Source organism: Sugiyamaella lignohabitans, chromosome B (genome assembly GCF_001640025.1).
Source record: "Sugiyamaella lignohabitans strain CBS 10342 chromosome B, complete sequence".
Taxonomy (NCBI): Eukaryota; Fungi; Ascomycota; class Dipodascomycetes; order Dipodascales; family Trichomonascaceae; genus Sugiyamaella; species Sugiyamaella lignohabitans.
In genome coordinates this window covers 4,596,599-4,624,003 of record NC_031674.1, presented here as the reverse complement: position 1 = coordinate 4,624,003, position 27,405 = coordinate 4,596,599, and the positions used below count along the sequence as shown (strand labels likewise).

The following is a 27,405-nucleotide window of genomic DNA, read 5'->3' as shown; positions in this document are numbered from 1 at the left end:
ACCACGAGTCCCAGCATTCCAACAGGGAAGCGTAAATCCAAGGTGGCTCTTAAAGATGAGACTATTGACACCTCAGAGCCAGCCGGTGAACCTGCTCAATGGACAATCGACGAGCTTAGATCCTGGCTTTCAAAGGTAAGTTAAGATATCCAGGATCGGGATGGCCTTATATACGGCTTTTGAGTATTAGGCCAAAAGATCGAGCCTAATGGCAAGGCGACCGGCCACATTCTTGTACTAACTTTGTTCAGAGATATTTGTTTCCATCTGAGGATACTGTGAAGGACGAGTTAGTGCTACTAGTTGAGCAACAACGTAAATAAAGAATTATATAATCTCATGTTAAGTGCTTGTTTTGAATTTAAATGCAATTGTTTATTGAAGTTGTATGGTATTATATATGATGCAAAATATTTAGTGAGCTGAACAGCTAAAGGCATGGGCGCCCTCAAGAAGGTTTACAGTGGCTACATAGTGATAATAAATACCACCGAAAACGCAAATGTGCCACAGATTGTGCGACATTCCAAAAAAGTCAAATATGGTACCGGGGAACCATCTTTCAGGAATTAGAAAGGCATACACTACTACTCCCAGGCAGTAACAGAACAAGCTTTTGAATACCGGTAGATAGAAAAAGAACGTCGACAAGAGACCATGATATACCGACGCATGTAGAAACCCTAGTAAGCCAGCAACAGCGAATCCTACAAAGAAAATGATTCTTTGTCCACGTGCTTCGGGGCTATCAAATTTCGGATCCCATGTAAAAGCAGCTCCCCCCAGACCAGATAGAGCTGTCACCGCCATGTAAACGTTTCTAGCAAAAGGTTTGCAATAAAGTGCAGTGTATTCAGTGGTGAGAATAGAAGCAGCAATTAAAACAGTGATTCCGGTATAATCAACACAGGCAAACTTATTTTTAGCTGGCAGATGTGCGATTCCGTTAAATGTATGCCACACAGCCGAACAAACCAAACACTTCATAGCAGCCACTAAGAATACAATCATTGTAAGCTTGTCGTAAACTGACGAGTCTTTCCAAGATAATGTATGGGGTAGATGAAAAAAAGCCAGAGACAGCATCACAAAAAATCCAATAACATGGGTCCAGATATTGCATGTCTCGTTATGGACTTTGACAAGACTGTAGATACAGTCCATGTACCCCTTATAGAACCGGTATCCTCGGATGATATATGGGTTTTCGCGCCATTCAACAGGAAGTTCATCATATGTGAGGAGCCTAGACTTGGCAGCATGGAGGGCCGTAGCAACGGCAGTCGAAAGGGTGTGACTATCGAGAAGATAAGAATACTTTTCCTCGACATCCTGGAGTTTGGTCTCCAAGTGTCCTAGTACCTCCGAGACTCTGTTATAAGTAGAAGTAGAAGTAACAGCCGCTATAGATGGCACACCAAGCCCTCCGTTGGATGCATTTTCATCAGCAGATTCCTTAGTAGTCTTCGAGTTAACCTTCTGCTTTTTCGGTCTCAAAGTCTTATCTTTATTTTCTTGATCATCGTCTTCATCGCTGATAGCTTGGCCTGCCATAGCTTCATAGTTATCTTCAATAATCTTGACTAAAGCCTCGGCTTTTCTCCACCCTTCACCTATGACACCTTTTCTCACTTTAACTAGTACATCATAAGCGTGTTGGACACTCTCGTCTACTTGACTGAGCTTCTGTAAGCCAAACGCTTCAAAGCGATCTAGCTTTGTTTCGAGCTTATATAAAAATGAGTCTAGTTTGTGTAGAATTATCTCTTCAAGGTTATCCGAGTCGACAGGAGGGGGTGTCGAAGGCTTTCTTCTATGAGCTAGCTGTGTTTTGGGAACCGCTGTCGACGACATTTTTGTAAGTTCGTGATTTTAGTACAAACTTATTAGGAACGAGAAAATATGCTCTTGTCGGCAGTCGGATGAAACGCAAGTCTCAAAACCAAGTGCCGAGATTCTCCAAGGTTGACTATTCAAGACTCAATAAGGTCTGATTATAACCACAATGAAATATACTGGAAAAACCACCAAAAGTTTAAAAAGAAATCAACTATACCGCTGCGTCTTATTAGTCCTGTAGACAGACTTTATTTCAAAATAATGAGAATGATGTCAATTTAAGCAAGTCGGTATAAAGCGGCAGGAGGGACTAAACTTACTAACGCCAGTGCGCTTGTATGTGCAGTTCCGATAACGTCAATGGCTGGATGCAGCGGCTTAGTTTTTTCAATCTGTACACACCATGCAAAGGCTAAAATATATGAATACTACTGATTGAACTGGTTGCTTGAACAAATGGCGTTAAAGGCGAGACTATCATTCATATATATTAGCAATCTTTTATTTCCGTATTTGTATATGTCATCATTCATTATCTATAAACAAAAGTAACTAAGTGAACCAGTCAGAAAAGAATAGTGTTACGTCTCCCAGCAACGTGCTCAGCGATGAGCGACCGTTGAGATATATGTGGGGCATGATCGGCGAAAAATATTGTTGAGAACCGACCATCTTCTGCATCGCTTTAGCACCTCCTAAAGCATAGATAGCATCTTGAGGCAGGGCCCAATCTGCTATTTACCGCAGAACATTTATATGTTCAATCACAAGTTAATAAGTAAATTTAAATTTAAATAAATATTAAACAAGTACATGACATATCCTGCAGCTTATTTATTGGTTGACGACAGGATATCATTCCACATGGCTTCTGTAGTCATTAGAGAAGACCAATCCAGACCTACTGGGAAACCGTTTCCAGATGGTGTAGTGACGGGAATTGAAGCCAGACCGGCCAGTCCACTAGCATCCGGGGTACCAGTTAATGGAGTAAGCCCAGAAGGGAGGTAACTTGAGCTGTCGCCGCTATCGTTCGATGTCGGTGCGGTGTTTTGAGAATGTAGGTGACCGAACTCATCCGAGATTGAACTCGACGATGTATTGATATCTTCAGGAGACCTGGTTGAATTCACACTTGGTATCGAATATGGTTGACTACTAACACTGTTGGCAGAGTTACTATCGGTTTTGTTTCTGTTACCATATCGATGCTTAGTCTCACTATGGTGGAAAAAGCCACCGCTATACTCTCCTGGCGCACCTAATGCTATGCTCATACCATTACTCGTACCTGTACTGCTCATGCTTTGCGGAGTGTCTAATTCCTCTTCCCGTCTCATTGTATCGGGGCGAATATCAGGTTCAGGCCAAAGGCAGTTTGGCGGTAGTTTGCTGTTGACATCTGGAGCGGGCTTATTCTTGAACATCTCGCCTGCCGCAGTAACTATACTGTCACAGAACATTTGTGCCATGGGCATGGTAACCCTCATTATACGAAGAGTTGTGATCAGAAAATCAAGATGTACTTTAAATCGTTTGAACTCAGCAGCACCAGACTGAACTGCCGTCAAAAAGAACCGAGCACATGTATAAATGACAAACGTGAGAATAGGGTGAGCACTAATGCTGGAAATATCTCGTGACATACGGATCAAAAGCGTAATTTCAGTTGCTGCATTAGCGCATCGTTGAAGCAGCTCTTCACGTCTGAATAATCGCACCAGATCTGGCGAGTTTTGCAACCCCAATAATGCACACTTGTTAAGACACAGAATTGCCGTATGGACCATGAGATGCACATTAATAATCAGATTACGATCAGGAGATTCATCACTTGCTGGAACTGGATCCAAAACAAATATCAGTGAGGACAGAAGATTATCAATTCGGGTATACTGTGCCATCCAAGAACCAGTTGCAGAAAGATCGTTTTCTTTACGAGGAAACATTATTAGTTTCGCAATCTCATACTGACATTCCGAGTACAAGATGTATATTATCAGTCTTGAACCTTTATATCGAGCAAGAATATCAGGATTGCGAAATATACTTTCAAAAGACACTAGTCTCGACTTTCCACCAGTATCAATTGCACTATCATCAAGCGGTATTTTCGTAAAGATATCGTCAGTGTTTGATATGCAGGGCCAGCCAGTTCCAGCCGATGCAGTTCGATCACACAAGACTGCTACCCAATATGTCCGTCTGATTTCATCAATAACTGCAGAGTCTGACATTGTTACCTCATCAGAATTAGTATCAAAAGTGTCCACATCTACCACATGCATATTAAGCATTTGACAAGCCCGCATTGTCGAACCGACTCTTAGCCATGCCTGTGGAAATAGCGCATTTCTATACTCAAATGTGCTAATCAAAACCGATGCTTGTACATACTCCACACTGGCAACATCTCTGAATCTTGAACTCGTCTCTGCCTTGTTCATGTATTTGCATGCGCGCTTGTAAAAAAGAGGTGTTAATGATGTGTACTTATCCGATGTACATGCTGCTTTTAGGAAAATGGCGTATTGTAGGAATAATTTTGGTCTTTGTGAGGGCACTAGTGACATTCTTGTCATAAATCTAGTGCGATCAATTAATGGAATCATTCGATTCAACCCATTGAAATACATCTCAAGAAGCTCTTTAATCATTTCATCGGGGGGTAGCGCCTCATCCATGTTCAGGCTTGATATTTGCATATCGTAGGGGCCATTCAAAAAATCATTTCTACAGTCCAGATCCAGAGAGCCGACAATACCGTTAATATTATCGCCTTGAGTACCATTAAAAATAACTGGATTAGTAGAACCTTTTTCATTGCCGTTCAGAATGCTTTCAGTTGGATCGACTGGAATGCCAAGTCCAGATGTGATAGCACCACCAACCCCATGACCGGCACTACCTACCGAAACATCGCCTGCTCCGATATTATATGTACTATCTGGATTATTGTCGTCGTCATTATCAAGCATAGCAGATTCTGCCTTGACCGGTGCTACAGATGTTCTTGTAGTAGCTTCTGCTAGCATTTGTTCCAGCTGGCTCACTCTCTGTTCTAACGTCTTGACATAACCTCTCCGTGGACCCGCCTTACGGAATGTCTCAGTATATTCACAAATATGATTCTGTTTGGCACAAGTCGAGCACTTTGGTCGTTTTCCATCGCATTTCAACTTTCGTTTACGACATAATGAGCAGGCCACATGGCGCTTAGCCATGGAAGAAGCTCCGCCATTGTTTTCATTACCTTTTGAATGTGACACGTCTTCTCTTGATCCTCCCACATCTTCAGCACCGTGAGGTATTTCCATCTCTTCGTCAGAAGACATTGCACCGAAATGTTTTCAAAATATCGAACCTGTAGTAATGCAGATATAAATCTGTGAGATGTCTCAGCGATAACCCGCCAGCAGTAGCACCGATTGTACCACGAGATATAGCAAAACTGTGAACAATTCGAGCTTCGCAGTCTCGAGTACAAGTTACCAGAATTTTCAATATTTAATCACTCAACAGTCGATTCAGTAGGACTAATGCCACTGTAATTGACGTTCACTAGTTGCGATCATTAAAAGGCACAGCACTGCCCGATTATAAGCTGGTATTTAATATCGGTAACAGATATTGAACTAGCCACGAAATCTTTGTTGGTTCTTAAATATCTGGCTAAAAGCTCCTTTAATTCTCGACCGTCCCTGCTGAAGATGGAATCTAAATGTTTATGTAAGCTCCACTGCCAGTGATACTAATTCAGAACCGTTGCCACCCCACTAGAGCTTGAGTAAATCTTTATCTCATCATTAGTTGTTAACTGTCCGAGCTCCGTGTACTGTACCTAAAGCCCTTGCCCATATCACCATGTTGGTAAAAGTTCAGCCGTTTCCTCGGTTACGGTCCGCACTTTTGGCGTATGGAAGGAGCGCGCCCTACAGGTGGGGCAAGAACTATCGGTGAATTTTACAACACCAATTTTTCTAACCCAGAGTAATTATTAGTAATAAAATGTAACTTGGAAGTGTATTCTATAAAAATATTTTTATCCGAGAGCGTTTGCATAAGAAACTGGCCAACTACCATGGTGAAAACGAGAGGGAGAAAATGCTAATCCTGATAAGCAATATCTAAAAAGCCGACAATGCGAGGTTAGCATTGCCGAGAAAATAGATTGCCAATCATGATTACTTCGCTTTTCTAAGAGCTCTATTGGTGTTGAGCCCTTTCTGATCTGTACCCGGTTGCAGCATGCACTCGTCGTCTAGGGTACATGCTATTAAAATGTCCTAACGGCGCTCATGCATCGGGTTAGGCGGTTATGCGACCTTAAATCAAAAGTGCATAACGGCCTGCAAACACAAAATTTTCCTGCCCGAGTAGCGCAATTGGTTAACGCGTTAGACTTCTACACTTTGATAAAAGTTGGAATCTGAAGATTGTGAGTTCGACCCTCATCTCGGGTGCACGTTCTTTTTTTCTTGATCTTCAGTTATTAAAAGGTCAAGAAATGGCTGAAGCGACTTTATATGGTGATCTGTTTTAGCCATTGCGACTAATTGTTTTAATAATTTGTCTATTATCTATTTGTGTTTAGATATTGTCTGAGCTGGGGGTTTAAACATGTCCTAAGACCCTAGAAATGGTCCCTGGTGTATACCGGACGAGATGGTGTGAAGGGACACAGCTGAAGTAAAATTACGAGAAACCGGGAAACCAGGGAAACACCTTCGCTTATTGAATATAAATAATGATAATAAAAAATCAGTTTCAGTCTTATTAATTTTATATATTAAGAGTGGGGTGCATATTACGAGATAAAATGTATAAAAATGGAGTATTGTTTTGAAGAAACATTTGTAGCTGTATCTTGTAAAAAAGTAATAGCGAAAATCGAAACACATATTCAAATCAGAATTATATGAGCCAAAAGGAAAAAGAAGCTACACCCGAGATGAGGGTCGAACTCACAATCTTCAGATTCCAACTTTTATCAAGCATAGAAGTCTAACGCGTTAACCAATTGCGCTACTCGGGCATGTTTTTGCCTATCCTTGAATCCATGCATTCTCCGAAGTCGCTAGCTCAAGAATATTTTAACAGACCATCTACCTGACAGTTTTCAAGTAAAAAATCAATTTTTTTTGGGTCAAACTGGCTTGGTGAAGTTTGAAACTTGACTATCACAGACAAGTTCATGTAGAAGCGCGAAACTGTTTTTCCAAATTGGGTCACAGTGGCCGAGTGGTTTTAAGGCGTTGCCCTGCTATACATACAAGTTAGCCAGGCAGTGGGTTTTGCCCGCGCAGGTTCGAGTCCTGTCTGTGACGTTATACTTTTTGCATTTTTATTTTTTTTTGACTACTTGTGACCAATTTTCCTTTGTGGGACCTAGTATATTGCAAAGCTCAAACGAACAATTCGTAGTTGAATATCAAAAATTGTGTTCAGTATAATTGCTACTCGTCTTTTTTTTCAACTAATTTTTTCAAAGACTGACTTCGTGAATCTGGAATCACTTAAACCTATCTTGTCGGATCTATTTTTTGAGCGCAACATCCTGCTTATGCTCTTGCTTGCTATTTGAGGGATTCTTTCTATTGCATCAATTGCCGCCTTTGCAGCGTCTTCGCAGAACCACCGGAACCGCGGTGACTGTGCGCATACACTTAAGACACGTTATCTTATCGACTATGCAGGTCCGAAAATATTATATTTCCTGCTTAACTATGGTCCACATCGAGAAGTAGATAAGAAGACGATTCCTTACAATGTATATTTGTCATATATATCCAGAGATTGTTTTTTAAAAGCTATAAAGTACAATTCGCAGAGTTTTGTTGGGAGGGGTTTGAGTATGCCGTTTTTTCGCCGATTTTCGGTACAAATATGCGTCTCAAATGATCTCAAGATGCATGATCCTCGCCTCTTCTGTGTAGTTACATTTACCCCTAGTTACACACGCAAAGGGCTATTTATGCAATAACTGAGAGTCATGAACCCACCCAACCATCTTTCTTTCTTCTCATTCAATCACATATGGACCCATATCTAAGAGCAGATCTGATTAAAAAGGCTTACATTTCTATGGAAACGGATCCCATCCGTTTCTTTGAACAACACTACCAGCTTATTCAGGGAGATGACAACCTTGCTGAATGTTACGGAGCATACTTATCGGCTTTATTTGGCGACTACGCCAGTGAAACGAGCCTTTTAATAGCGAAACAGGTGGTATCTAGCATGGTTTTACCTCCAATCCGAAATGATGTTATTCGTTACTGGAGCACAATAAGGGGGTATGACTCCACACAGCGATTGCAACATCTTGCCTCACGCTTGAAAGAAACTGTTAGCATCGATATCAAATCCATTTACAAACATAAATACAGGTACAAGAATAGCGACTGTCAACCGTCAACTTGATGATATTCAGAGCTTTCCACCAGAACGACGTCGGATTATTGTAGAAAATTTCCACCCCCTTAACTTGAGGCATATTTCCTAATTCAGACTCCAACGTCGAGTTCTGTCTACTAGGCAGTCTTGGGGTAGTAACAGTCAAAAGCATGACCTCAGCACTGCCATTGTCGAATTTCGTATTTCTCAGTCTCGCTTTGGTCTCGAACGGATTGACCCGCGGATCTAAAAAGAGGGCGCAGTTAGCTGCGTGTTACCTTCTCCACATCTTCTGTACTTAAGTAAGCAAGCCCCAGGTGCGGCTATAATATGGATTGGTTCACAGCAATTAGATCAGTCTTCAAGAAGGCAAAATATTGTAGCTCACATATACATATGTATATATATATATATGACTCGCTTGACCCTTTCCAGATCCATTTTCTTCAACAGACAAAGACTAGCTAAAGTTGGTTCGAGATCAATTCCAACAGTGTTCCACTACAACTTCCAAACATCCGCAAATACAATGTCTGACAATAGTTTCCCCGTATCTAAGACCCCACAAGAATGGAAGGCAGTTCTCTCTCCTGAACAATTCAGAATCTTACGCCAGAAAGGAACTGAAGCACCTGGTACCGGTGAATACAACAATCATAAGGCCAATGGCATTTACAATTGTGCTGCTTGCAACGAGCCTTTGTATAGAAGTAGCACCAAGTTTGACAGTCACTGCGGCTGGCCCGCTTTCTACGAGGCAATTCCAGGCTCAATTCGTCTTAACAGAGATAGTTCACATGGCATGGAGCGTACTGAAATGGTGTGCGCCAATTGTGGTGGTCATCTTGGTCATGTATTCTATGGCGAAGGATACAAAACGCCAACCGATGCTAGGCATTGTGTTAACAGTGTTAGTTTGAAGTTTAAGCCAGAATGATTGAAATAATTCATTGTAATAGTAACAGTTATAACAGTATTATTAATTTATAATTTATAACTAAGTTGGTCATTTATATCTTCTGTCATTACTGGGTCAACTCAAGGGTTTCATGTTAGGGCAAATGCAGTAGGGATCAACCCAGGTTTTGAAAGCAACGAAGAAAATAGGCTTTATTCCTCTCTCTTGGAGCATCTGGTCAGTATTAATGGTTGCCATTTCCCTATACAATTTAGAGAGCAATCTTAGCTTTAATAGCTGCCGAACGCCTGTTACATTTTTTGCTGGCCACGGGTTCGAGATGATTTTCATACCCTTAGTATTCATGAAGCACTACCATGCAGCCAGTTGCTGCAGGGTTCACACTCAACTTTCAAGCCCTTTCGTCTACTTTTACTTTCTATCCAGCCCAAAAATGAGTACCCTCAGAATATAAAGATGTTGAATACCCTCTAAAGATCACCTGATACTTGAAGTTTTTCCTAATCTTTATTATATGGAGTCTTTTTGAACATCTCAACCCCAATTCAATGCCGAAAACCGCTCGCCCTAATCGGTAACTTTTGCATGTGATCAGAAAATAAAATACACGGCTGATGCTTTCACATGCATAGATTCAAAATACCTAGTCAGATAACAACTATCATTCACACATTTTTTTCCAAAATTTCGATAGAATTTGTTAACAAACGACCCGATATTTAGGGACAAAACAAGAAGTTTCAATTTTTAGGGCCCCTTCCTGGGCTTAAAAGATATAAAGCACTGAAAATCTAGAATCATATCGCGGACTTTCACTTCAGGCGTATACAAGAAAACAGGATTGCGATAGTGCTCGAACATCCTTATTTCGCTTGAATCTACCGCCGTATTTCAACTTTCTATTCGACAAACTCTCCTCTATTGTTGGCTATAATCACTATCCTTGCGAAGTACTAGTAATACCCTCTTTTTTCAACATGCCGAGTCAAGAAGACCAACTGGCAGCAGAAGTGTTGGAATCTCTTCGAGACAGTGCTAGAACCAGCGTTTCACCCCCACCGCCCCCTAGGGCTTCTGCAAATTCAAACCCAACAAGCTCATTACTTACAAAAGTGTCATCGCATCCTCTAGTGTCATCAGCTGTCAATATTTATAATTCCTCAAAATCGTACTCACCTCGATTCAAGTACTCTGCTGAAAAGATTGAGGCTGTTATCATCCCCAAAGGAGACCGACGTGAGAAAGACAGAGATAGAAATAAAGAAAAGGAAGGTTCTATATCTGGTAGTAGTACGCCAAATAGTTCGCATACGATTAGCACCTCGGCATCGTCAAGTTCACTTGCTTCTCTAATGCGCACTTCTTCAACATCTTCAACAACCTCGAACCCATCGTCAGGCAAGCCAAAATGGAGAAGGGTTTTGGTGACAGCTACATCTCTTGCTTCATTATCGTCCGAATCTCGTCAGAGGTTACGGTATTGCCTTCGCTTTTTGAAACTAGCCAACGCTCACCTCGCTTCAAAAGTAAATATGCTCCAAGAACTATTAGATGAGGAAGCTGCACATGCTATGGCTCAACAGATTGCTTCAAATCATGTTCCTGCAGACAGAAAACCTCCAAAGAAATACACTATTGCTGCTATTAAACAGGATATCATTACCACAGTTAAGAAAGTTGTAACTGTTGTTTCTAACTTTGCCGGAAACTCATTACCTGAACCAGCAAGAACTCATGTTCGTAACTATATTCTAAGACTACCTGCCAAATGGGCTCTGACATTATCACATACTCCAAGGACTCCACTCACACCAGGAACTCCAGGAACTCCAAGGGCCACAATGATGGCAGCCAGTTCAGGCAGCGCGTGGGCCACTGGTAACGCAACCAGGGCTACTGGAGCTGGTTTTCATAAACGAAGCACATCAGGGTATGAGTTCAATGGGGTTGGTTCTGAAAGTGACACTGAAAGTGTGAATGCCCGCTCAGGTACTGCTGAATCAGAGGCCTCTCCTGACCTCAAATCCCCAGGGGCAGAATCTACTGCTGCAACAAGTATTCATCTGACTGAGGAGCAGGTAGCAGCAGCAAGAGCTGCTAATTTGGCCCACTCAGATGTAGAGATTGGAGGCAGAGTTCTATCACTGGCAAGAGAAAGTCTATTAATGCTAGATCAAATTACATCTATTGTTGATGAAACACTTGAGAAAGCTGAAAGCTGGTGCGAGAAGTTGGGTCGATCTCGAAGAAAGCACGTTACGGGAGAGAACAAGGATGTCAGCCTCGAACAAGACGGTGAGCCTTCTGACGACGAGTTTGAAGAAGAGGATTCTATGTCAAGAGATGAAGGTTTACCAGGTACGTCTGCAGCTCCAACATCCGCATAATATCATAGCCATCATTAATGAGTTGAACTTTTATACTATGTCATGCAAATTAATTTATCTTCACAGGCCTCACAATGTATCATTCGACAAATCTATCCGTTGTGTTGGAATTCTATGGCCTGGGTTCCATATGCTTTAGACTGTTAGCTCGCTGGCGAGAGGCAATAACATCTTGCTCCTTCGATGCTGTCCACCGTCCTGTAGAATACATATAATACTGTACTCCGATAAATGCGTCGAACGATGCCTGAATGCAAGCACATATTAGGAATTGAGGAGCTACGCTAGATGAGCCACGTGCCATAGAAAATGCAAAAAATGTTAATTTGGAGATGTCACCACCCAGCCATGAGATTAGAAGAGAAGGTCGAAAGCCATCTACAGAGCCACGGGCAGCATTCGTAAATATTTGGGGCAGTGGTAGCACTGCCTCTATTAATAAACCAATGAGGCCAATGGATTCTACGTAAAATTGTAGTCTGCCAAACAATAGTTGAAGAACTACAAGAACACCCACCAAACGTAATAAGAAGCTCCAATAATATTTTGGATTCTCCCAGGCCCAGAAATTCATAGGTCGAACTGAAACAAATCTGGCACCTGCAGCAAGATGATTTGGGTCATGATCCAGAGGGCCGCCAATCCACTGGCGCGGTCTATTATCCAATGCAAGCTTCAATAGCACTAGCTGAATTAATATCATTACCCAAGCTTGTAAATATAAAGAATACTCATATGGCCGGCCTAAGTAGAAGAATATCTTAAGAAAGCTCGAGATAAGCATAATAGCGCATACATCTAGAGAGAACCCTGCTGACGATTGCGACCGATAGATATTCACAACCGTATCAATATAAGAGGTGATGGGTGAGATTACCAGGAAAGTGCCGGCAAACCACGAAATGGCTACTTCTGAAGAAATCATCGCGTATAATTCTTCAGGGGTATGTTTTGTCAACATGATCTTCGTGACGAGCTTTTTATCCGAAAATCACGTGCAGTTGCAGGTGTGCCAGAGAACAGGGGCCGTCGCCCTCACTCGAGTCGAGAGATATTTCTCCTGGTAGTCCATTTGTTCTCGAGAGATGATAGTCACAGGGTCTAATCAAGAAGCCAGTTACTGAAAGAGGCTCGAAATATTTGTGTAGCGTAGCAAAAGTGCATCTATTAGTATCTAGACGATATATTTCTTGCCCACAAAGTAGACGTAAATTATTAAACGGGCAATTTGATCTTTGGTCATCATGGTGATTCCCTGGCTAAAGAAACCTTTGAGAATCTGGGATCGGGCTCCCATGTAGAGTCCTTGAATACCTTCGGAGTCGAGCGTTTTCAGAATTTGAGAGAAAAGAGAACCGGCGGACTTAGTAGCTCGAACGATCTGGATTCGAGTTTTGGCAAGAATAATCGGATAGGTGATTAAGGTGGCAATGGTCTTGGCCCATGCAGCAAGGAAGAAGATTTCTACACTTGTAGGGTTCTTACGACGACGTTTGGGAATAAGAACGGCAGTGAATAGTTGGAAAAAGTAGTAGGTCAACGATGGATTGATAGACAGCAAAACCGTAGCCTTGTATCCAGACCAGAATCCGAGAAAGCCACGCTCCTTGTAAATCGCCTTGACAATTTCAATAGCAGAATCATGGTGACTTTGCTTAATAGCGTTGGAAGGCTTCTCAGATGCATTTGATTCATCTAGTTCTTTCTTAACCAATGCAGATGTCTGTTGTCTTGCCACTATATTATTCAAAGGCGATATAAAAAACTTTGCAAAAATTCCTGCCAGGGATCCAATAGCTAGCTCTTCACCAACACCAAGAGTCGATGGAGCAACACCTCCCAGTTTTCTGGCATGTTGAGAGAGCCTCTTTGATCTGAGCGCATCATACGCAAAGAAATAGAAGAACGCCTGAGCCGTAGTTGCTACTGTATCACTTACAGCTCCATCGTAAAATCCTGCGATACCATCAGCTTTATAAATCTTTATAAATGCATCAACAAGTCCATCGTACTTTTCAGCAGTGTCTAGCTTTGTTTGCACCTGGAATCGCGTAGTTACAAGATCCAATGGGAATACAGCCAAGTTGGCAACCGCACCACCTACCGCTCCAGAAAATGCATTGGCTAATGGTGGGATATCACTGGGCTGAATCCTCTTCTTGACTGATTTCTCAGGCATGATCCACTTTGATGTCCAAATTCAAACGGTTAGCAACCTCGGGCGATTCGGTTATTTGCCGGTATCAAACAAAGCACAAAGTCTAATCTAAACTTCCGTTTTCCTCTTATTTAAATTCAAAACAATATAATTAACCGTTTCAAAATCACACCACTAGGATCAAATTCTCTCACGAATTTTTCCAAAAAGCACTTGACCAGGTATTTGAATTCTCTAGACAAAGTTCGATGCTCCTGAAAAGTATATATAATCAACCCACTTTCCGGTTACCGTTGCTTGCAGATAAGTGCGTATGTCCACCGTTTCTCGCAACTAAGCATCTGTACCCCGCAATCGTCATCACGTGAGATAATGCCGAGCTGAAGTTTGGCCCATCTAAAGTCAGAATCAAACTGAAAGTTTCCTGATGGCAGAGACCTATGCTATACACTTAAGCTCTCGGAACGGCTAATCCACTAGTTTTCTAAATAAATTTAGACTAGCGTACTTCATTTCAGAAATGCTGTTCGATATATCCTTTTTTATAGTAACAAAAGACCTCGGCGCGTATAACAATCGAGTTTATCTGCAGGCGGGTATCAATATGAGTAAATAAATACATACCAAGTAAGTACGAAGTACGTACCCAGCAAATACCAAGTACAAAGTAAGCACAGTTACACTAACTATGCCTTTTGCTCAAGTCTGTTGACTTTTTCACTGGCTGCTCCGCCGGTCAATTGACATTAGAAGGCATCAATACCCATATGATGCGGTACTCAGTATTGGATTTCACTAGCATAAGCTGCACACTTGGCTATTCTTATTCTTGCAAAAACGTATTCCCTTTTTTTACTTTGATAATTGTTTTCACACCTATAAGCCTATAAGCAATAAGGCGTTATCACTTGAGATAAACACAAGATGGGATTTTACGTTTTGCTGCATATACCTTAACCTGAGCCCAGAGGCCCACCTTATCGGTAGGGCCGTAAAATCACGCAACAACCGCTACAGATCTCAATCGTCACATCAACCAGGAAAGATATCGCGCGAGCGCGCCAAATATATCAGCAGCGGCAGCGGCATCTGTACGCAGAAACATCTTACAAACTAACTAATAACAGAAGTAGGGCAGATTACCACTAGTGACAAGAGGAAGCCCTTAGAAGAAGCAACAGCGCCAGATCGTTCTCCCACTTATAAACAGATACAAACTTAACAGCTGAAGCAGTCGTAGGACGTAAACTGGGCGAACGATCAATAGTTTTGTTTTTACTTAGAGTGCCAAAGATCCAAAAAAAAAACTTGGAGTGCGATAAAACAAGTTTTGTAGAGTATATTTAAGGCCGAAGCGGTTGAAGCGAACGTACCTGTCGATAGTGGGATATTTTAAAATATTCCGTGAAAAATCTGTTGACTCGCTGAGAATTTCAATAATCGGAACTTGAATAATCCGAGGGAACCCACCGTTATCAATATAAGATCTATTGTGGAGAGGAGGAACATGAACGGATCAAATCCTGCGAGTGCATCGCTGCTGATGAAGCAGTTTAGAGAACTGACTGACCCCAAAAAGGCTATTCCTTCCTTTCACATTACAGTAAGTAGTTCTTCACATCGTGGATGAGGCGAAAGGGCCCGCGACGATTTTAAAGCGGAAGCTCCGAAGTCTAAAAATTTCACACAGCTATCTTGTTTCAGATAATTATTTGTTTGACTTTACTAACATGGCCGTAGTTGGATGATGAGGATATTTACCACTGGAACGTCGGTGTTATGGTTCTTAGCGAAGACTCGCCATACCATGGAGGGTACTTTAAGGTAAGGAAATTTTTTTGAAATGAGGAGCCCTATGGTTTCCTAGTGCTAGCCGGTTGTGTGTGTATAGAGAACTAACCTTTACTCAGGCACAGTTAATGTTCCCCAAAGATTACCCATTTTCACCTCCAAGGTTTCGATTTAACCCCCCTATTTATCATCCGAATGTGTATAAGGATGGTCTTATATGTATCTCTATCCTCCATAAATCAGGAGATGCCACCACAGATGAGCCTGATGGTGAGACCTGGAGTCCGGCTCAATCTGTTGAAACAGTGCTTATCTCGATTGTGTCACTTTTGTCAGATCCAAATATCAACTCGCCTGCTAATGTTGATGCTGCGGTTGCTTGGCGTAAAGACCGCCCTTCGTACAACAAGAGAGTTGCTCAAGACGTAGCTGCTTCTAAGCAAAATATCCCCAAAGACTTCAAAATGCCTTTGCTTGAGTCGGAGGCATATGTTGCACCCAAGCCAGCAGAGCCTCGTGATGACGTCGTAGATGACGATTTTTGGTATGAATCTGCTGATGACTCGATGGAAGATGAAGACGTCATGGAGGACGATGGAGATGAGTCCGACAATTTTGAGGACGAAGATGACGAGGATGAAGAGGAGTAAGAACTGCTCCCAATTCTCGATATGTATGTGGCAGCTTGTAGCTATCCACTAGTATGCCTCTTGTTTATTTTGCATTGTTATTGTTTTAGTTGAATGATTTGTACGAGCTATATACGTTATTACTTGGAGAAGCTTCCAGCTCCGTAGTCCATGAGCTTTCACAGAGAGTGCTTATCTCAGTTTATGGGACTTGAATAGTGATACTCAGCTACCCTGAGCAGTTGAGACCTATCAGTCGCCTATACTAGTCTGCAATATGCACTGATGACCGAAAGCTACGGTCTTGATCCATAACAGCCTAGATGAATGCGTGATCTGATTAAATATTTCTTTATACTAAACAAAACAGACTTTATAGCCTGGATACCCACATATTAGGCCTGAAAATATGAACAAAACTATTACCGCCAGAACAAGTAACAAAGCGGTATACTTTATATTCTGCCACCACATTTTCCGCTGGAGATTAGAGGAGCGTTTTCGAAATGCTATGGAGTTGGTGTTCATTTTATCTGTTTTATTAACCAGGAGGTTAATGCGGTCTCCTCGCTCTAGAACTCGTTCAACATTCTCTATCATGATGTTCTTAACCTGGTCTAGCTCCGATTTGGCAAGACCAATGCTATTATTATCACCCCGTTCTGCGTTATCAGTTAAGAGTCTCAATTTCGGAAGAAAGTCAGGCCCTTCCATAAGGAGGTTATCTTTCTCAAAGCTTTCCTCTATATTGAGTAGAAGCAAAAACGGTACTCTTCGATTGAGAGAGCTATCAGCAACGACAAGATACGTTATTCCTGTGGACTTTGATATGTAATGAATAGCCAAATTCCCATGAATAAAGCTCATTTTCTTATCTTCCCCAAGCGGAACGTCTTCTAAGATAACCAATGCCAGCGTTTTGGCGGTATTGGCCACTACTTCATATTCGCAGATTATCTGCTTATCGCGAGCAACTGCACTATACAGAACTCGTCCAGTTAGTATATCGTTTCCAGAGAATCCGAGGAGCCAGTACCTACTTTTTTTACCTGAGCTTGTTTCTCCCACCATGTTATCAGTGTAAATAAATACCGGCAATGAGATTCACGTTATTTTTTTGCTCTTTTACGTTCTGCTGCTGCCTGGATTCATGCGAAGGTGCATGTGGACCCCGCCGATTACGCAGGGTTCCACATGAGGCGCGAAGAGATCCGCTACCATGCATCAAAACGAATCTATATTAGTTATTGATATAAATATATTAAAATGCAAGAAAAAAAAATAGGCTAACTCATATATGACAGTCCATCTTCGAGGTTCCTCACGACCTCGTACTGATTCGATGAGGGTGGATTTTGTTGATTGACTTCACGAAGTTTGCTTTGTCCATCTCCATGGTGAACAGATCCCAACCCAGTATTGACCCCATCGCTATTCAAAACAGACGCTGTTGCAAGATTTGATCCCACATTAGGGCCTCCTCCATGCATAGCGTAAATATCTGGAGGTGGGATATAAGCAGGGCTTGGCTGTGCCCGGATGAGATTCGTGGGGTTCATTAAAGCAGTAGCCCTTTGAATAGGACCTGGAATTGCATCCAGCTGACCAATAGTTGTAGCTCTCTGTCTTCTGGTAGCCTGGTTATGTGGTGGATGGTAGTGAGATTTCTGCTCCTGATGTTGATGTGGAATCGAAGGGGTCGTTTCAAGATATTTTGCTTGTGCCTGATGCTGTGTTTGCTGAGCCTGGTGCTGCAGAGCATGTTGCCTGGCATCTCCATTGGTGCCAATATTATTATTATAATATGTATTGGATCCAACAACATGATGACCAGTATTCACAGGTTCTGGCTGTAACTTGTTTGATCTTGCACCGGAGATCACAGGTTGAGCTTGAATAGGCAGTAATGGCTGGGACTGCAGAGGCTGAAGAGGAGCTTGAAGCTGATGAGAAGGTTGAGGCTGTACTTGTGGCTGCATCTGTGTCGGTAGTTGTTGCTGTTGTTGCTGCTGGTTTTGCTGAGGAGGAGGTGGGGTCGCCACAGGAGTTGGCCCCTTTACCACAGAACTTGGTACAAATGGTCCCACAAACTTGCTCTCAGTTATAAATGGATGCATTGCTGCTTGTTGGGGAGTCCAACGTTCAAATGGATTCAAATTTAGTAACCCTTGTACAAAATCAACAAACGCCAATCTGTTTTGCATTTCCCGGTCAATTTCCTCTTTGCTCATGTTCTGCCTAGGCAATCGATAATCTCTAATGATCTCTCTTAGATTGGTTGATGGGAAGTATCTCTTACTCGGTTGCTCATCACAATTAAATTCGCGTGAGTATTTTTCCCGGGACTTCAACCTGTATTGTTTGCGACCAAATTCATCTATATATTTCTCCATGAACTGACCACTATTTTTTCCCATTTCAATCATCCAGTTAGGTGGATTACCTAATGTCTCTGTGATTCTGCACAGCTGGTTATACTCTGATGTTCCTGGAAAAATAGGCAACCCTAAAAATAACTCGGCTACAATACATCCTAATGACCACATATCTATGGAGGTAGTGTATGGTAAACCTAAGATCACTTCTGGAGACCGATAAAATCTTGACTGAATATATGTGTAAACAGTCTGTCTCTCATGACAAGCTGAGCCAAAGTCAATTACCTTAATTACTGGGGAATCCAAACTCTTCAGCAGAATGTTTTCAGGCTTTAAATCACAATGGATCAGACGAGATTCCTTCAACACTGTAAGTGAGTCAAGTAACTGCTGAGCAAACACGCGCACTAGATTGGTACTTAGACCATGGAACTGGTTTTGTCGAATCAACTCATACAAATTACTGCTTAATAACTCGAATACTAAGCACAAATGTTCCTTGTGCATAAACCTATCTTTGAGCCTAAGCAAATTATGCTCATCATTTTTGTCAACATAGGTATTCAAGTGCTCTAAAATGGAAACTTCCATCATACTCTGATTAAGGTAAGCTGGCTTGTTTTTGATAACTTTAACAGCAACGATCTCCTTGTTGTACATATTCTGGCACTTAACAACCTGTCCAAATGTACCCTGTCCAAGAATGTCCAGAACAAGATATCTATCTATAGTTAGTAGTCTTTTCATGATGTCAAGGTGACCAGGGTCCAGTGTTTAAGACCTGAAACCTCTAGCCGATACAACAAAGACTCTTGTATGATTTTAAATTGGATGATAACCAATATACTTACCGTCGCTGTTCTTCAACGCCAAGAATATCATTGACATAGAGAATATAGTCGCTTTCTGAATTATCGAATCCATTGTTCAGTTTGCCTTCGCTGGGTTTTGTAAGAACTCTTCTGGGATTTTTGGATGACTGATAATTGAATTCTGGATTGCACAGGTGATATGTTGACGCCAAGTTCGTGGTCAATGCATTGAGAGGACTAATAAAACCACCCTCAGGGTTAGCACGCCTATATTTAGGTTGAGCATGTGTTATTGGTGACAGTTCTGACTTGCTACGAATATGCTTGAATACTGGTGCAATTGGAACAGACGATATCGGCGGGAGTTGTAAAGTATGCTGTGGTTTACCAATTACTGGCGAATTCGTCTGAGATGCACTTTGTTGTTGGGTCATAAATGGGAATGCTGCTACTTGATGCTGTGGATTGGTTAACGAACCTGATAATTGCGGATACTGAGCTGGAGGTGTTGAAATGTTCATTGGTGAGCCAGGTGACTGTGAACCACGTCCAGAAGTGGGTGGTGGCATTTGTAACCGCAGTGAAGAGAGCCCGTTATTATTTTGCTGTCCACTTCCTCTAACAGGAGATCTCCTCGGCGAGCCATGGTGCGGAGGGAATGCCGAATCTGAGGTGTAAACCACATTGGAGTTAGTAGCAGTACCAATTATAGAGTTGGATAATCGAGTAGGCGAGCCCCTTGATGCTGCAGCTGCACTTGGCGTTCCACCAACTGGAGTTCCCATTGGGGAAACCCAAGGATTATGGCTGCCCGACATTCTCGGAGTCGAAGGTGTCCCAATATTTATCGGTGATGAGTATTGATTATAAGTTGTAGGTACGCTTGGCGAGTTTGGAGCATGAACGCCTATACTCGAGCCAGCCGAATATGACTCCGGGTTTAGTTGGGGATTCCCAACAGCACCCTGTATAGAAGGTATCTCGTAGGGACCTGCGGGATTACTCTGCTGGTTAGCTGACAGTCTTGGACTATAATGGTTCCTATTAGAATAATACGCTTGCTGTTGTTGTTGTTGCTGTTGCTGCTGCTGTTGTACTTGCAAAGCATTTTGAGTACTCAGTGCAACTGGGTTAGAATTTCGTTTATTCTGTGGGGACCCAATGGTCGATGTCGAAGAGAGGCTAGTAACACCACTTGATAAGGACCTCTGATGAGTTTGTAAATGACGACCCTTAACTTGAGGTGATGGGTTTAATGCAGTCGATGGATTTGAGTCACTGGCTAGCTCTTCTGGAATAGTTAAATATGATGAGCTAGACCCAGAAAGAGAAGGATTCCTACTAGACGGTGACGAGAGTAAAGAATGAATACTATGGTCTGATCCCGAACTTGGCATTAAACTATTAGAAATCCCTTGACCGATACCACCGACTAGGCCACCTTCATACTGAGTCTGATATCCCCTATATGTTGGGCTCATATGATCCTGTGCATTGTGCTGAAGCTGTTGCTGTTGCTGTTGCTGCTGCTGCTGCTGCTGCTGTAGTTGTTGTTGCGGTGGTTGTTGAAGTTCTTGCTGTTGTGACGGTCCGGATGTTTGATACTGAAATGCTTGAGGGAAGCTCTTCCTTTGATCGTTTAACATTGGGTAGTCCATTTTCACCACTCACTGTCTAAATATCGTCAAATTGTCGATTCTTAGTGGCTAACTTGATGTTGATCTTTCGATGGCTGGGGACTCTCGTTTTCGATCAATCAAGTCCGCGCTACAATGTTAGTTATGCTTAAACAATTTTGTATCTCAAAATTAGTACCATTTCGTGCACTTCGAATATTGACAAAATGCTCTGCAAGGAGAAGTGCAGCCAAGAAGCAGGCGTATTGTGATGTTTATGAATGCTGCTGCAAAGTAATGTCACACTGGCTACTATGACAGTTGACAACTGCCGTGTTTAACACATTCTGTTCGAGACCAGACAGATATTTATAATAGACCGAGACAACATATCAACTTGATCCAAAGCTGGTTGCTGTATTCCTGATAACACTAACAACTATCACCAGAATACTGTACTTACTTCAAAGCACGAACGAAACTCGAGAATTAGTTGATTATTTCAACTTGCCGACCAGTAGTTATTGCTTCTAAGTGTCGAAAAGGGGATAATTCAATTGTCTAAGCCACTGATATTATTGGAGGTCTTGGTACGCAACCGTTCTTTCGAGTCGAGGACTGACTAGACCAGTGAAGCAAGGTATGGTTAACAAGAACGTAATTGCAGCATTACGGGCTTAGGGGGGAAAGAAGGCTCACGTGATTTCAGGAGGGTAAACATATTCATGTGGTGGCCGAGCATCAGGGATGTATGTACGTAATGCAGAACTCAGCGCGTACTGCATACGCGATACACTGATGGCGGGAAATGAATACCTCATTTTGAACACTTTTATTTAAACTGTATTTTTTCTCCATTTCATAGACTAAGAGACCGCTGGTTTCTGAACTGCCTTCTCATTTGGAAAGGTAAAAAAACTCTTAACTTTTATCAAATACTCAGGCTCGAAGTGTAATTGCTCGAAACGTATAGCAGACATAATTATTCACGTAAGTTGACGTATGCAGATGCAACAGACAATCAGGGGTTATCGCATGCCTCGACAACACGAAAACTAAATAATAATAATAATAATTAAAAAATAAATAAAAGTAGCTGGGGAAAATAAATATTAATGTGTTCGTATATGTCCGTAGCATGTTACTCATAGTTAAGTCTAACACCGGGAGTTTTCGTCCAGTTTCTAGCCCAAAAAATCGACTTCTGGGCTTCATCTCTAGTATTTGAAGCCTGAAGTAGCGATTTCTATATAACCCGGGTAGAGTCAACTATACTAGCACAACTAATACCTTTAGCTGCAAGTAGAGCACGCAGACTTTTGTTTCGGTTCACAAGATAAGTCATATGATCATAAACAGAGCTGAGAACGATGGATTTACTGCTACCAGCTTTGAGAGGAGATTGATCAGAAAGCGATGGTACTAGCTCGAACAAACGATCGAAATGCTGCTTGATGAGATCTCGTCGTTTGCGCTCACTGGACATGTGATTACGTCTTTTCTGATCTTCAGAGAGTTGTTGCCTCCGCCTTTTCTTTCGTTTGGAGTCTTCACTCTGTGATGGTGAAAGTGATGAATTGTCTGAATGAGGCGTATCACTAGCAAAAGCCTCAGCTGACGTACCAAAAGCCAACGGTGAGATAGGTCTAGGAACAGGTCCTTCTATAACAGCAGGGGAACGAGCAATGATATCCAGCTCTTGTCTGGGGTACTGCAGCTCCTGCTGAAGAATGGGGTCATGTAAAAGCACAGCCCGCGTCGTATTATTAACCAAGTGAGGACGGGGTTGTATAGGTACTAGTTGATTGGATTCAGAGATGTTAGAAACTTGTCGTGGTACGGGTAGTAGAGGGGATTGATTCTGTGTAGAGTATTGTTGATATTGGCCTCCTTGTGGCTGGGAAATTCGAGAATACTGTTGTGTACCTTGGGTATATAAGACAGGTGGCTGTGGTTGTGGCTGTGACTGTGAATGATGATGCTGCTGCAGCTGCTGCTGCTGTGGTTGAGGATATGTGTATGAATATGACTGTTGTCGCGAAACAGAATACGTGGCCTGAGATTGTGGGGTTGCAGTCAACCTGACTAGCTGTTGTTGTTGCTGTTGCTGTTGTTGTTCATTTTGTTCAACTGCTAGTGGTTGATTGATAAGCTGTGAATACTGCGTGGCCGTGGACTCAGACGCTGGGCGATGATGAAGCAGCTTCTGATGTGTTAGTTGACTATTATCAATAATGAGGTTGCGATCAGGTCGTACATCTTTCGGCGACCGTTCTTGAAGGGGTCGCAACGACAATCCATAAGCAGAACCATTAGTGGAATCCGGTTTAGGAACAGATATTAGAGGTGCCGTCGAAGGTAGGATCGCTGTAGACACATCTAAAGACACCGAAGAAACAGATGTTGACGGTGAGGCCGTTAAAGGTGGGACTAATAGAGACTTTGTTTGGCTATCACCATCGTGGCCAGAGTCGGAAGAATTGTCTGGACTTCCACCAAAGCTAAGATTATACGCTCTTAGAGGGAGCCGTAACTTATATTCAGCATTTGTAGAATTCTGACCTATGCCGCGCGAGTGAGAATGTGTTGCTGGCCGTGGTTCAGTATCCAGCCCCGCTGGATGACTTCGATTTGCAGTGCGCAAAGTCAGGCCAAGGCCAGTTGCCGCCGTCACAGTTGGCATTGATTGACTCGACTCGAGGTCACTTTTACCAGCAATACTTCGTTCCACCGCATCGGCAGCAGCGTTCATTTCTTGTTCTAAGGTGTCCCATTCACTCAACTGGGGCTGAGGAAGGTCAGCACTCAATTTTGGGTCAAATAAAAAATTGGGGTCCTCAAGCATATTTTCTAGAAAGGTGGCAAATGCCGATGATTCCTGTTCATTTAAAAGAGGCTTGGATGCTTGTTTAGACCTCTTTTTCCCTGGAGATGAATTTATCTGGTCATTTCCTGCAAGAGTTGCCGACGAACCACGACGACTGGGAATCCTGTCTACAGGGCCAGCAGGTTCTATATTAGGCGGTTCATGGCCATCATTCTCATCGTCAGCACCGCTTAAATTAACTAAATCCGATGAGAAAAATGAAAAAGCCGCGTCAAAATCATTTGGGAATCCTAGCTCGTCGTCAAAACTATCATTTACTTGCATCTTGACAGTTCAAAACAAATCCCATCCAATCCCCCAATTGAGTCTCCAACATCCGTCGTTGGAACAAAATGTGTCGGTCTTTTCTGCTGCAGTAAGAAATTAATGGTCACGTCTCTATATTGGCTATCATGCAGATCCGAATCCCGACGATGGTACAAGTACTTCCCCCAGATATTTTGTCGAACCGTCTTTTTGCTAGTTACCAGTATACACTAATCTTAAAATGGCATGTGAATCTGACATTTCTAACTTGGCATGTGAACACACCTGGTAAAATTTTCAGCCGTGCACGGGTCTTTAAAGACCCATATGGACGATTAAGCCATAATATACAATACTAAAAATTCTATTTTTTTTTTCAGGGCTGGAGCTTCACCCCAGCTCTTGTTTTCGAGTTTTGGTTAACGGCTGCTATCAATACTTTGGATTGAATCTAGCAAAATGAACCACAGGGCTTATTTTGAAGTAGTAACCTATGCCACGGCCCAATTGCCCCTCACAAAATTGTTGAGGAGTGAGGCTTAGCCGCAGAGGGCGAGTAAAGTTTAAAAATGCCGTGGTGGCCCGAGAGGCAGCCAAGAGCCAGCATTCTCAAGAAGATCTGGTTGCATGGAGGCGGATGTGGTTGCAGAAACCGACAGAGGGTGCACGGGCCGATACAATTTAGGCACGGCTGGCAAAAACGCGATGAGATAGCAGGGATAGATCGTAAAGATAAAGCCGGCATAGAACGCGCCGCCCATGCACTATCAGTCTGACATGACCGCCTACCGATTCGACCAAGGTTGGTAGTTCAAAAATTTTTTTTGATTTGCCAGAAATTGAGCTTTAATGGCAGTCAGACACCGTACCAAGGGCAACGAGGCAGATTCTGGTGATGACAATGGTCAATCGCCAGAGATCATTAATGGAAACGTGACCTCGGTTGATGATAGCAATGGCCGAAGTACAGGAATTAAACATTCGGAAAGTACGGGCGATGCTGAATCTGCAAACAACTTAGTCGAAATTGAGAAAAGTGGTGATTCCCATCGTCATCATCATAAACGTCAACACTCACATCATCATGTTCATCATGATAAAAAGCGGTCTACCAAGCAATGGGCACTTACCCATTCAAAACGGTTTATGTTCGTGTTGGGCACACTGCTAGGTGTTTGCATTGCTGGATATATGGCCCAATCGCAGGAGTTGGTATCCATGGATTTGTTAACTGACCTTTCGATTGACCAGTGGATTTCAGATTTCAAAGATATGCTTCCTGCCAATGTTTTGAAAGAAGCGTCACACATTGGTAAAGACAATCATGCAGCATTGTCCGAATCTTTTGCGGTTGGAACTCAATTGAAAAAAGAAGGATTATCTAATAAGCATCCGGTCGTACTGATTCCTGGTGTTATTTCCACCGGTCTCGAGTCTTGGGGGTTAGAAGGTACTGACGAATGTCCGAGTCAACCTAACTTTAGAAAGCGACTTTGGGGCAGCTGGCATATGTTAAGATCGATGTTACTCGACACGAATTGTTGGCTCAAGCATGTTATGCTGGATCCGGAAACTGGTTTAGATCCCCCAAATTTCAAGTTACGAGCAGCTCAAGGCATGGAAGCAGCAGACTTCTTTGTTGCTGGATACTGGATTTGGAACAAAATTCTCGAGAATCTCGCTGCTCTTGGATATGATGTAAATACTATGACAGTAGCATCTTACGACTGGAGATTGGCATATTCTGACTTGGAACGTAGAGACCGGTACTTCTCAAAGTTAAAATCTACCATTGAAGATAGTTTAGCGATTTCAGGTGAAAAAACCGTTATCGCAGGTCATTCAATGGGATCACAAATCATATTCTACTTCCTCAAGTGGGTGGAAGCTGAAGGATACGGCAATGGAGGTCCAACCTGGGTTAATGATCACATCAAAGCATATGTGGATATATCTGGTTCAGTGTTGGGTACTCCCAAGGCAGTAGTGGCATTATTGAGTGGGGAAATGAAAGATACCGTTCAATTGAATGCCCTGGCTGTATATGGTTTGGAAAAGTTCTTTTGCCGTCGTGAGCGAGCTGATTTATTGCGAACTTTCGGTGGAATTGCTAGTATGCTGCCAAAGGGTGGCGATGATATTTGGGGAACTCTCGAATTTGCGCCAGATGACGCTGCGTCTCTTCAAGGTCTTGACGAAAGTGTTTTGTCAAGCGAAAACAATCCCGAGGATGCTGTTTCGTATGGTAATTTCATCCGATTTAAAAACCCAATGTCTGAACTGTCATCACGCAATCTAACTATCAGTGACTCAATAGAATATCTGTACTCGCAAACACCGGACTGGTTTTCAAAGCGAACTAAGAAGAACTATTCTCATGGCGTCGCCAAAACTCGTGCAGAAGTCGAGGAAAACGAAAAGGATCCTTCTAAATGGATTAATCCTTTGGAAGTTGCCCTACCTAATGCTCCAGATATGCGTATTTACTGCTTTTATGGTATTGGAATCCCAACTGAACGATCCTATTATTACCAAGAGGAGGTCGACAAGTCGTTGACTAACCTCAATATATCGATTGTTGGTAATGATAAAAGAGCCGTAGTCATGGGTCAAGGAGATGGTACGGTCTCACTTATAACTCACTCTATGTGTCACAGATGGAAGGAAGAAAACTCCAAATTCAACCCTGGTGGCAGTCAAGTCAAGGTGGTCGAAATGCTTCACCAGCCTGATAAATTCGATATTCGGGGAGGTGCCAAAACTGCTGAACATGTAGACATTCTCGGTCGTACTGAGTTAAATGATCTAGTCCTACGTGTCGCTGCTGGCGATGGCGACTCTATTGAGGAGCATATAGAAAGCAACATAAACGACTGGGTCTGGAATATCGACCTCGGTACAAACTAACCGTATGATACCATCTTAAGTCAGTTTATTATTTTATAACGCTTTATTTATCTTTTACAGTGAGATTTGTGGCAGAGTCTAAGATTCTGCAAAGTTTGCCATAGTTCTCAGTATGGGACAGTGTCCCAGTCACTAGAGACTGCTATACTAGCACTAATTGTCAACAAACGATGTTATTATTATGCTTAAATGTCAGATAGTGATGATTATGAAGCTTTTAGACGGTTCGTAACCTCTAGCTTAGGCAACTACCTTCCCCTCATTGACAGCCTTGCCAGTCTTCTTAATAGTGGCAAGAACAGTATCGTAGTCCAAACTTTCAGCAGTCTTAACTCTGACCGATTGCTCCGGTAGGGAGATATCGACATTCTTAACACCCTCCAAACGGGTGAGAACCCTGTTGACGGCATTAGAGCAGCCTGTATATTTTGTTAGTGAAC

At 42.4% G+C, this 27,405-nt stretch overlaps 9 protein-coding genes and 3 non-coding genes across 12 annotated transcripts; 5 read left to right on the top strand and 7 right to left on the bottom strand.

Moving 5' to 3' along the window:
• Nucleotides 1–414: 414 nt before the first annotated feature.
• IZH3 (Izh3p) lies at nucleotides 415–1,854 on the bottom strand (the record flags this gene model as incomplete). Its single annotated transcript, XM_018880620.1, has 1 exon — nucleotides 415–1,854. One exon carries the CDS (start codon nucleotides 1,852–1,854, stop codon nucleotides 415–417), a length of 1,440 nt encoding a protein of 479 aa, XP_018738422.1.
• An 815-nt stretch (nucleotides 1,855–2,669) lies between these two features.
• GAL4 (galactose-responsive transcription factor GAL4) lies at nucleotides 2,670–5,174 on the bottom strand (the record flags this gene model as incomplete). The annotated part of the gene is made up of 1 exon (XM_018880619.1): nucleotides 2,670–5,174. The coding sequence occupies one exon, from the start codon at nucleotides 5,172–5,174 to the stop codon at nucleotides 2,670–2,672; it is 2,505 nt and encodes an 834-aa protein (XP_018738421.1).
• A 1,035-nt stretch (nucleotides 5,175–6,209) lies between these two features.
• Nucleotides 6,210–6,302, top strand: AWJ20_3590 (the record flags this gene model as incomplete). The annotated part of the gene is made up of 1 exon: nucleotides 6,210–6,302. It is a non-coding gene; the product is annotated as a tRNA-Arg (tRNA).
• A 480-nt stretch (nucleotides 6,303–6,782) lies between these two features.
• Nucleotides 6,783–6,874, bottom strand: AWJ20_3589 (the record flags this gene model as incomplete). Its single annotated transcript has 1 exon — nucleotides 6,783–6,874. It is a non-coding gene; the product is annotated as a tRNA-Arg (tRNA).
• Nucleotides 6,875–7,066: 192 nt separating this feature from the next.
• AWJ20_3588 lies at nucleotides 7,067–7,166 on the top strand (the record flags this gene model as incomplete). The annotated part of the gene is made up of 1 exon: nucleotides 7,067–7,166. It is a non-coding gene; the product is annotated as a tRNA-Ser (tRNA).
• A 2,965-nt stretch (nucleotides 7,167–10,131) lies between these two features.
• Nucleotides 10,132–11,541, top strand: OPI1 (transcriptional regulator OPI1; the record flags this gene model as incomplete). Its single annotated transcript, XM_018880617.1, has 1 exon — nucleotides 10,132–11,541. One exon carries the CDS (start codon nucleotides 10,132–10,134, stop codon nucleotides 11,539–11,541), a length of 1,410 nt encoding a protein of 469 aa, XP_018738420.1.
• Nucleotides 11,542–12,715: 1,174 nt separating this feature from the next.
• On the bottom strand, nucleotides 12,716–13,720 carry ANT1 (Ant1p; the record flags this gene model as incomplete). The annotated part of the gene is made up of 1 exon (XM_018880616.1): nucleotides 12,716–13,720. The coding sequence occupies one exon, from the start codon at nucleotides 13,718–13,720 to the stop codon at nucleotides 12,716–12,718; it is 1,005 nt and encodes a 334-aa protein (XP_018738419.1).
• Nucleotides 13,721–15,618: 1,898 nt separating this feature from the next.
• Nucleotides 15,619–16,140, top strand: CDC34 (SCF E2 ubiquitin-protein ligase catalytic subunit CDC34; the record flags this gene model as incomplete). Its single annotated transcript, XM_018880615.1, has 1 exon — nucleotides 15,619–16,140. One exon carries the CDS (start codon nucleotides 15,619–15,621, stop codon nucleotides 16,138–16,140), a length of 522 nt encoding a protein of 173 aa, XP_018738418.1.
• Nucleotides 16,141–17,405: 1,265 nt separating this feature from the next.
• Nucleotides 17,406–19,244, bottom strand: YAK1 (serine/threonine protein kinase YAK1; the record flags this gene model as incomplete). The annotated part of the gene is made up of 1 exon (XM_018880614.1): nucleotides 17,406–19,244. The coding sequence occupies one exon, from the start codon at nucleotides 19,242–19,244 to the stop codon at nucleotides 17,406–17,408; it is 1,839 nt and encodes a 612-aa protein (XP_018738417.1).
• A 100-nt stretch (nucleotides 19,245–19,344) lies between these two features.
• Nucleotides 19,345–20,955, bottom strand: YAK1 (serine/threonine protein kinase YAK1; the record flags this gene model as incomplete). The annotated part of the gene is made up of 1 exon (XM_018880613.1): nucleotides 19,345–20,955. One exon carries the CDS (start codon nucleotides 20,953–20,955, stop codon nucleotides 19,345–19,347), a length of 1,611 nt encoding a protein of 536 aa, XP_018738416.1.
• Nucleotides 20,956–22,171: 1,216 nt separating this feature from the next.
• Nucleotides 22,172–24,076, bottom strand: AWJ20_3582 (uncharacterized protein; the record flags this gene model as incomplete). Its single annotated transcript, XM_018880612.1, has 1 exon — nucleotides 22,172–24,076. One exon carries the CDS (start codon nucleotides 24,074–24,076, stop codon nucleotides 22,172–22,174), a length of 1,905 nt encoding a protein of 634 aa, XP_018738415.1.
• Nucleotides 24,077–24,907: 831 nt separating this feature from the next.
• On the top strand, nucleotides 24,908–26,965 carry LRO1 (phospholipid:diacylglycerol acyltransferase; the record flags this gene model as incomplete). The annotated part of the gene is made up of 1 exon (XM_018880611.1): nucleotides 24,908–26,965. One exon carries the CDS (start codon nucleotides 24,908–24,910, stop codon nucleotides 26,963–26,965), a length of 2,058 nt encoding a protein of 685 aa, XP_018738414.1.
• Between the last annotated feature and the right edge of the window lie 440 nt (nucleotides 26,966–27,405).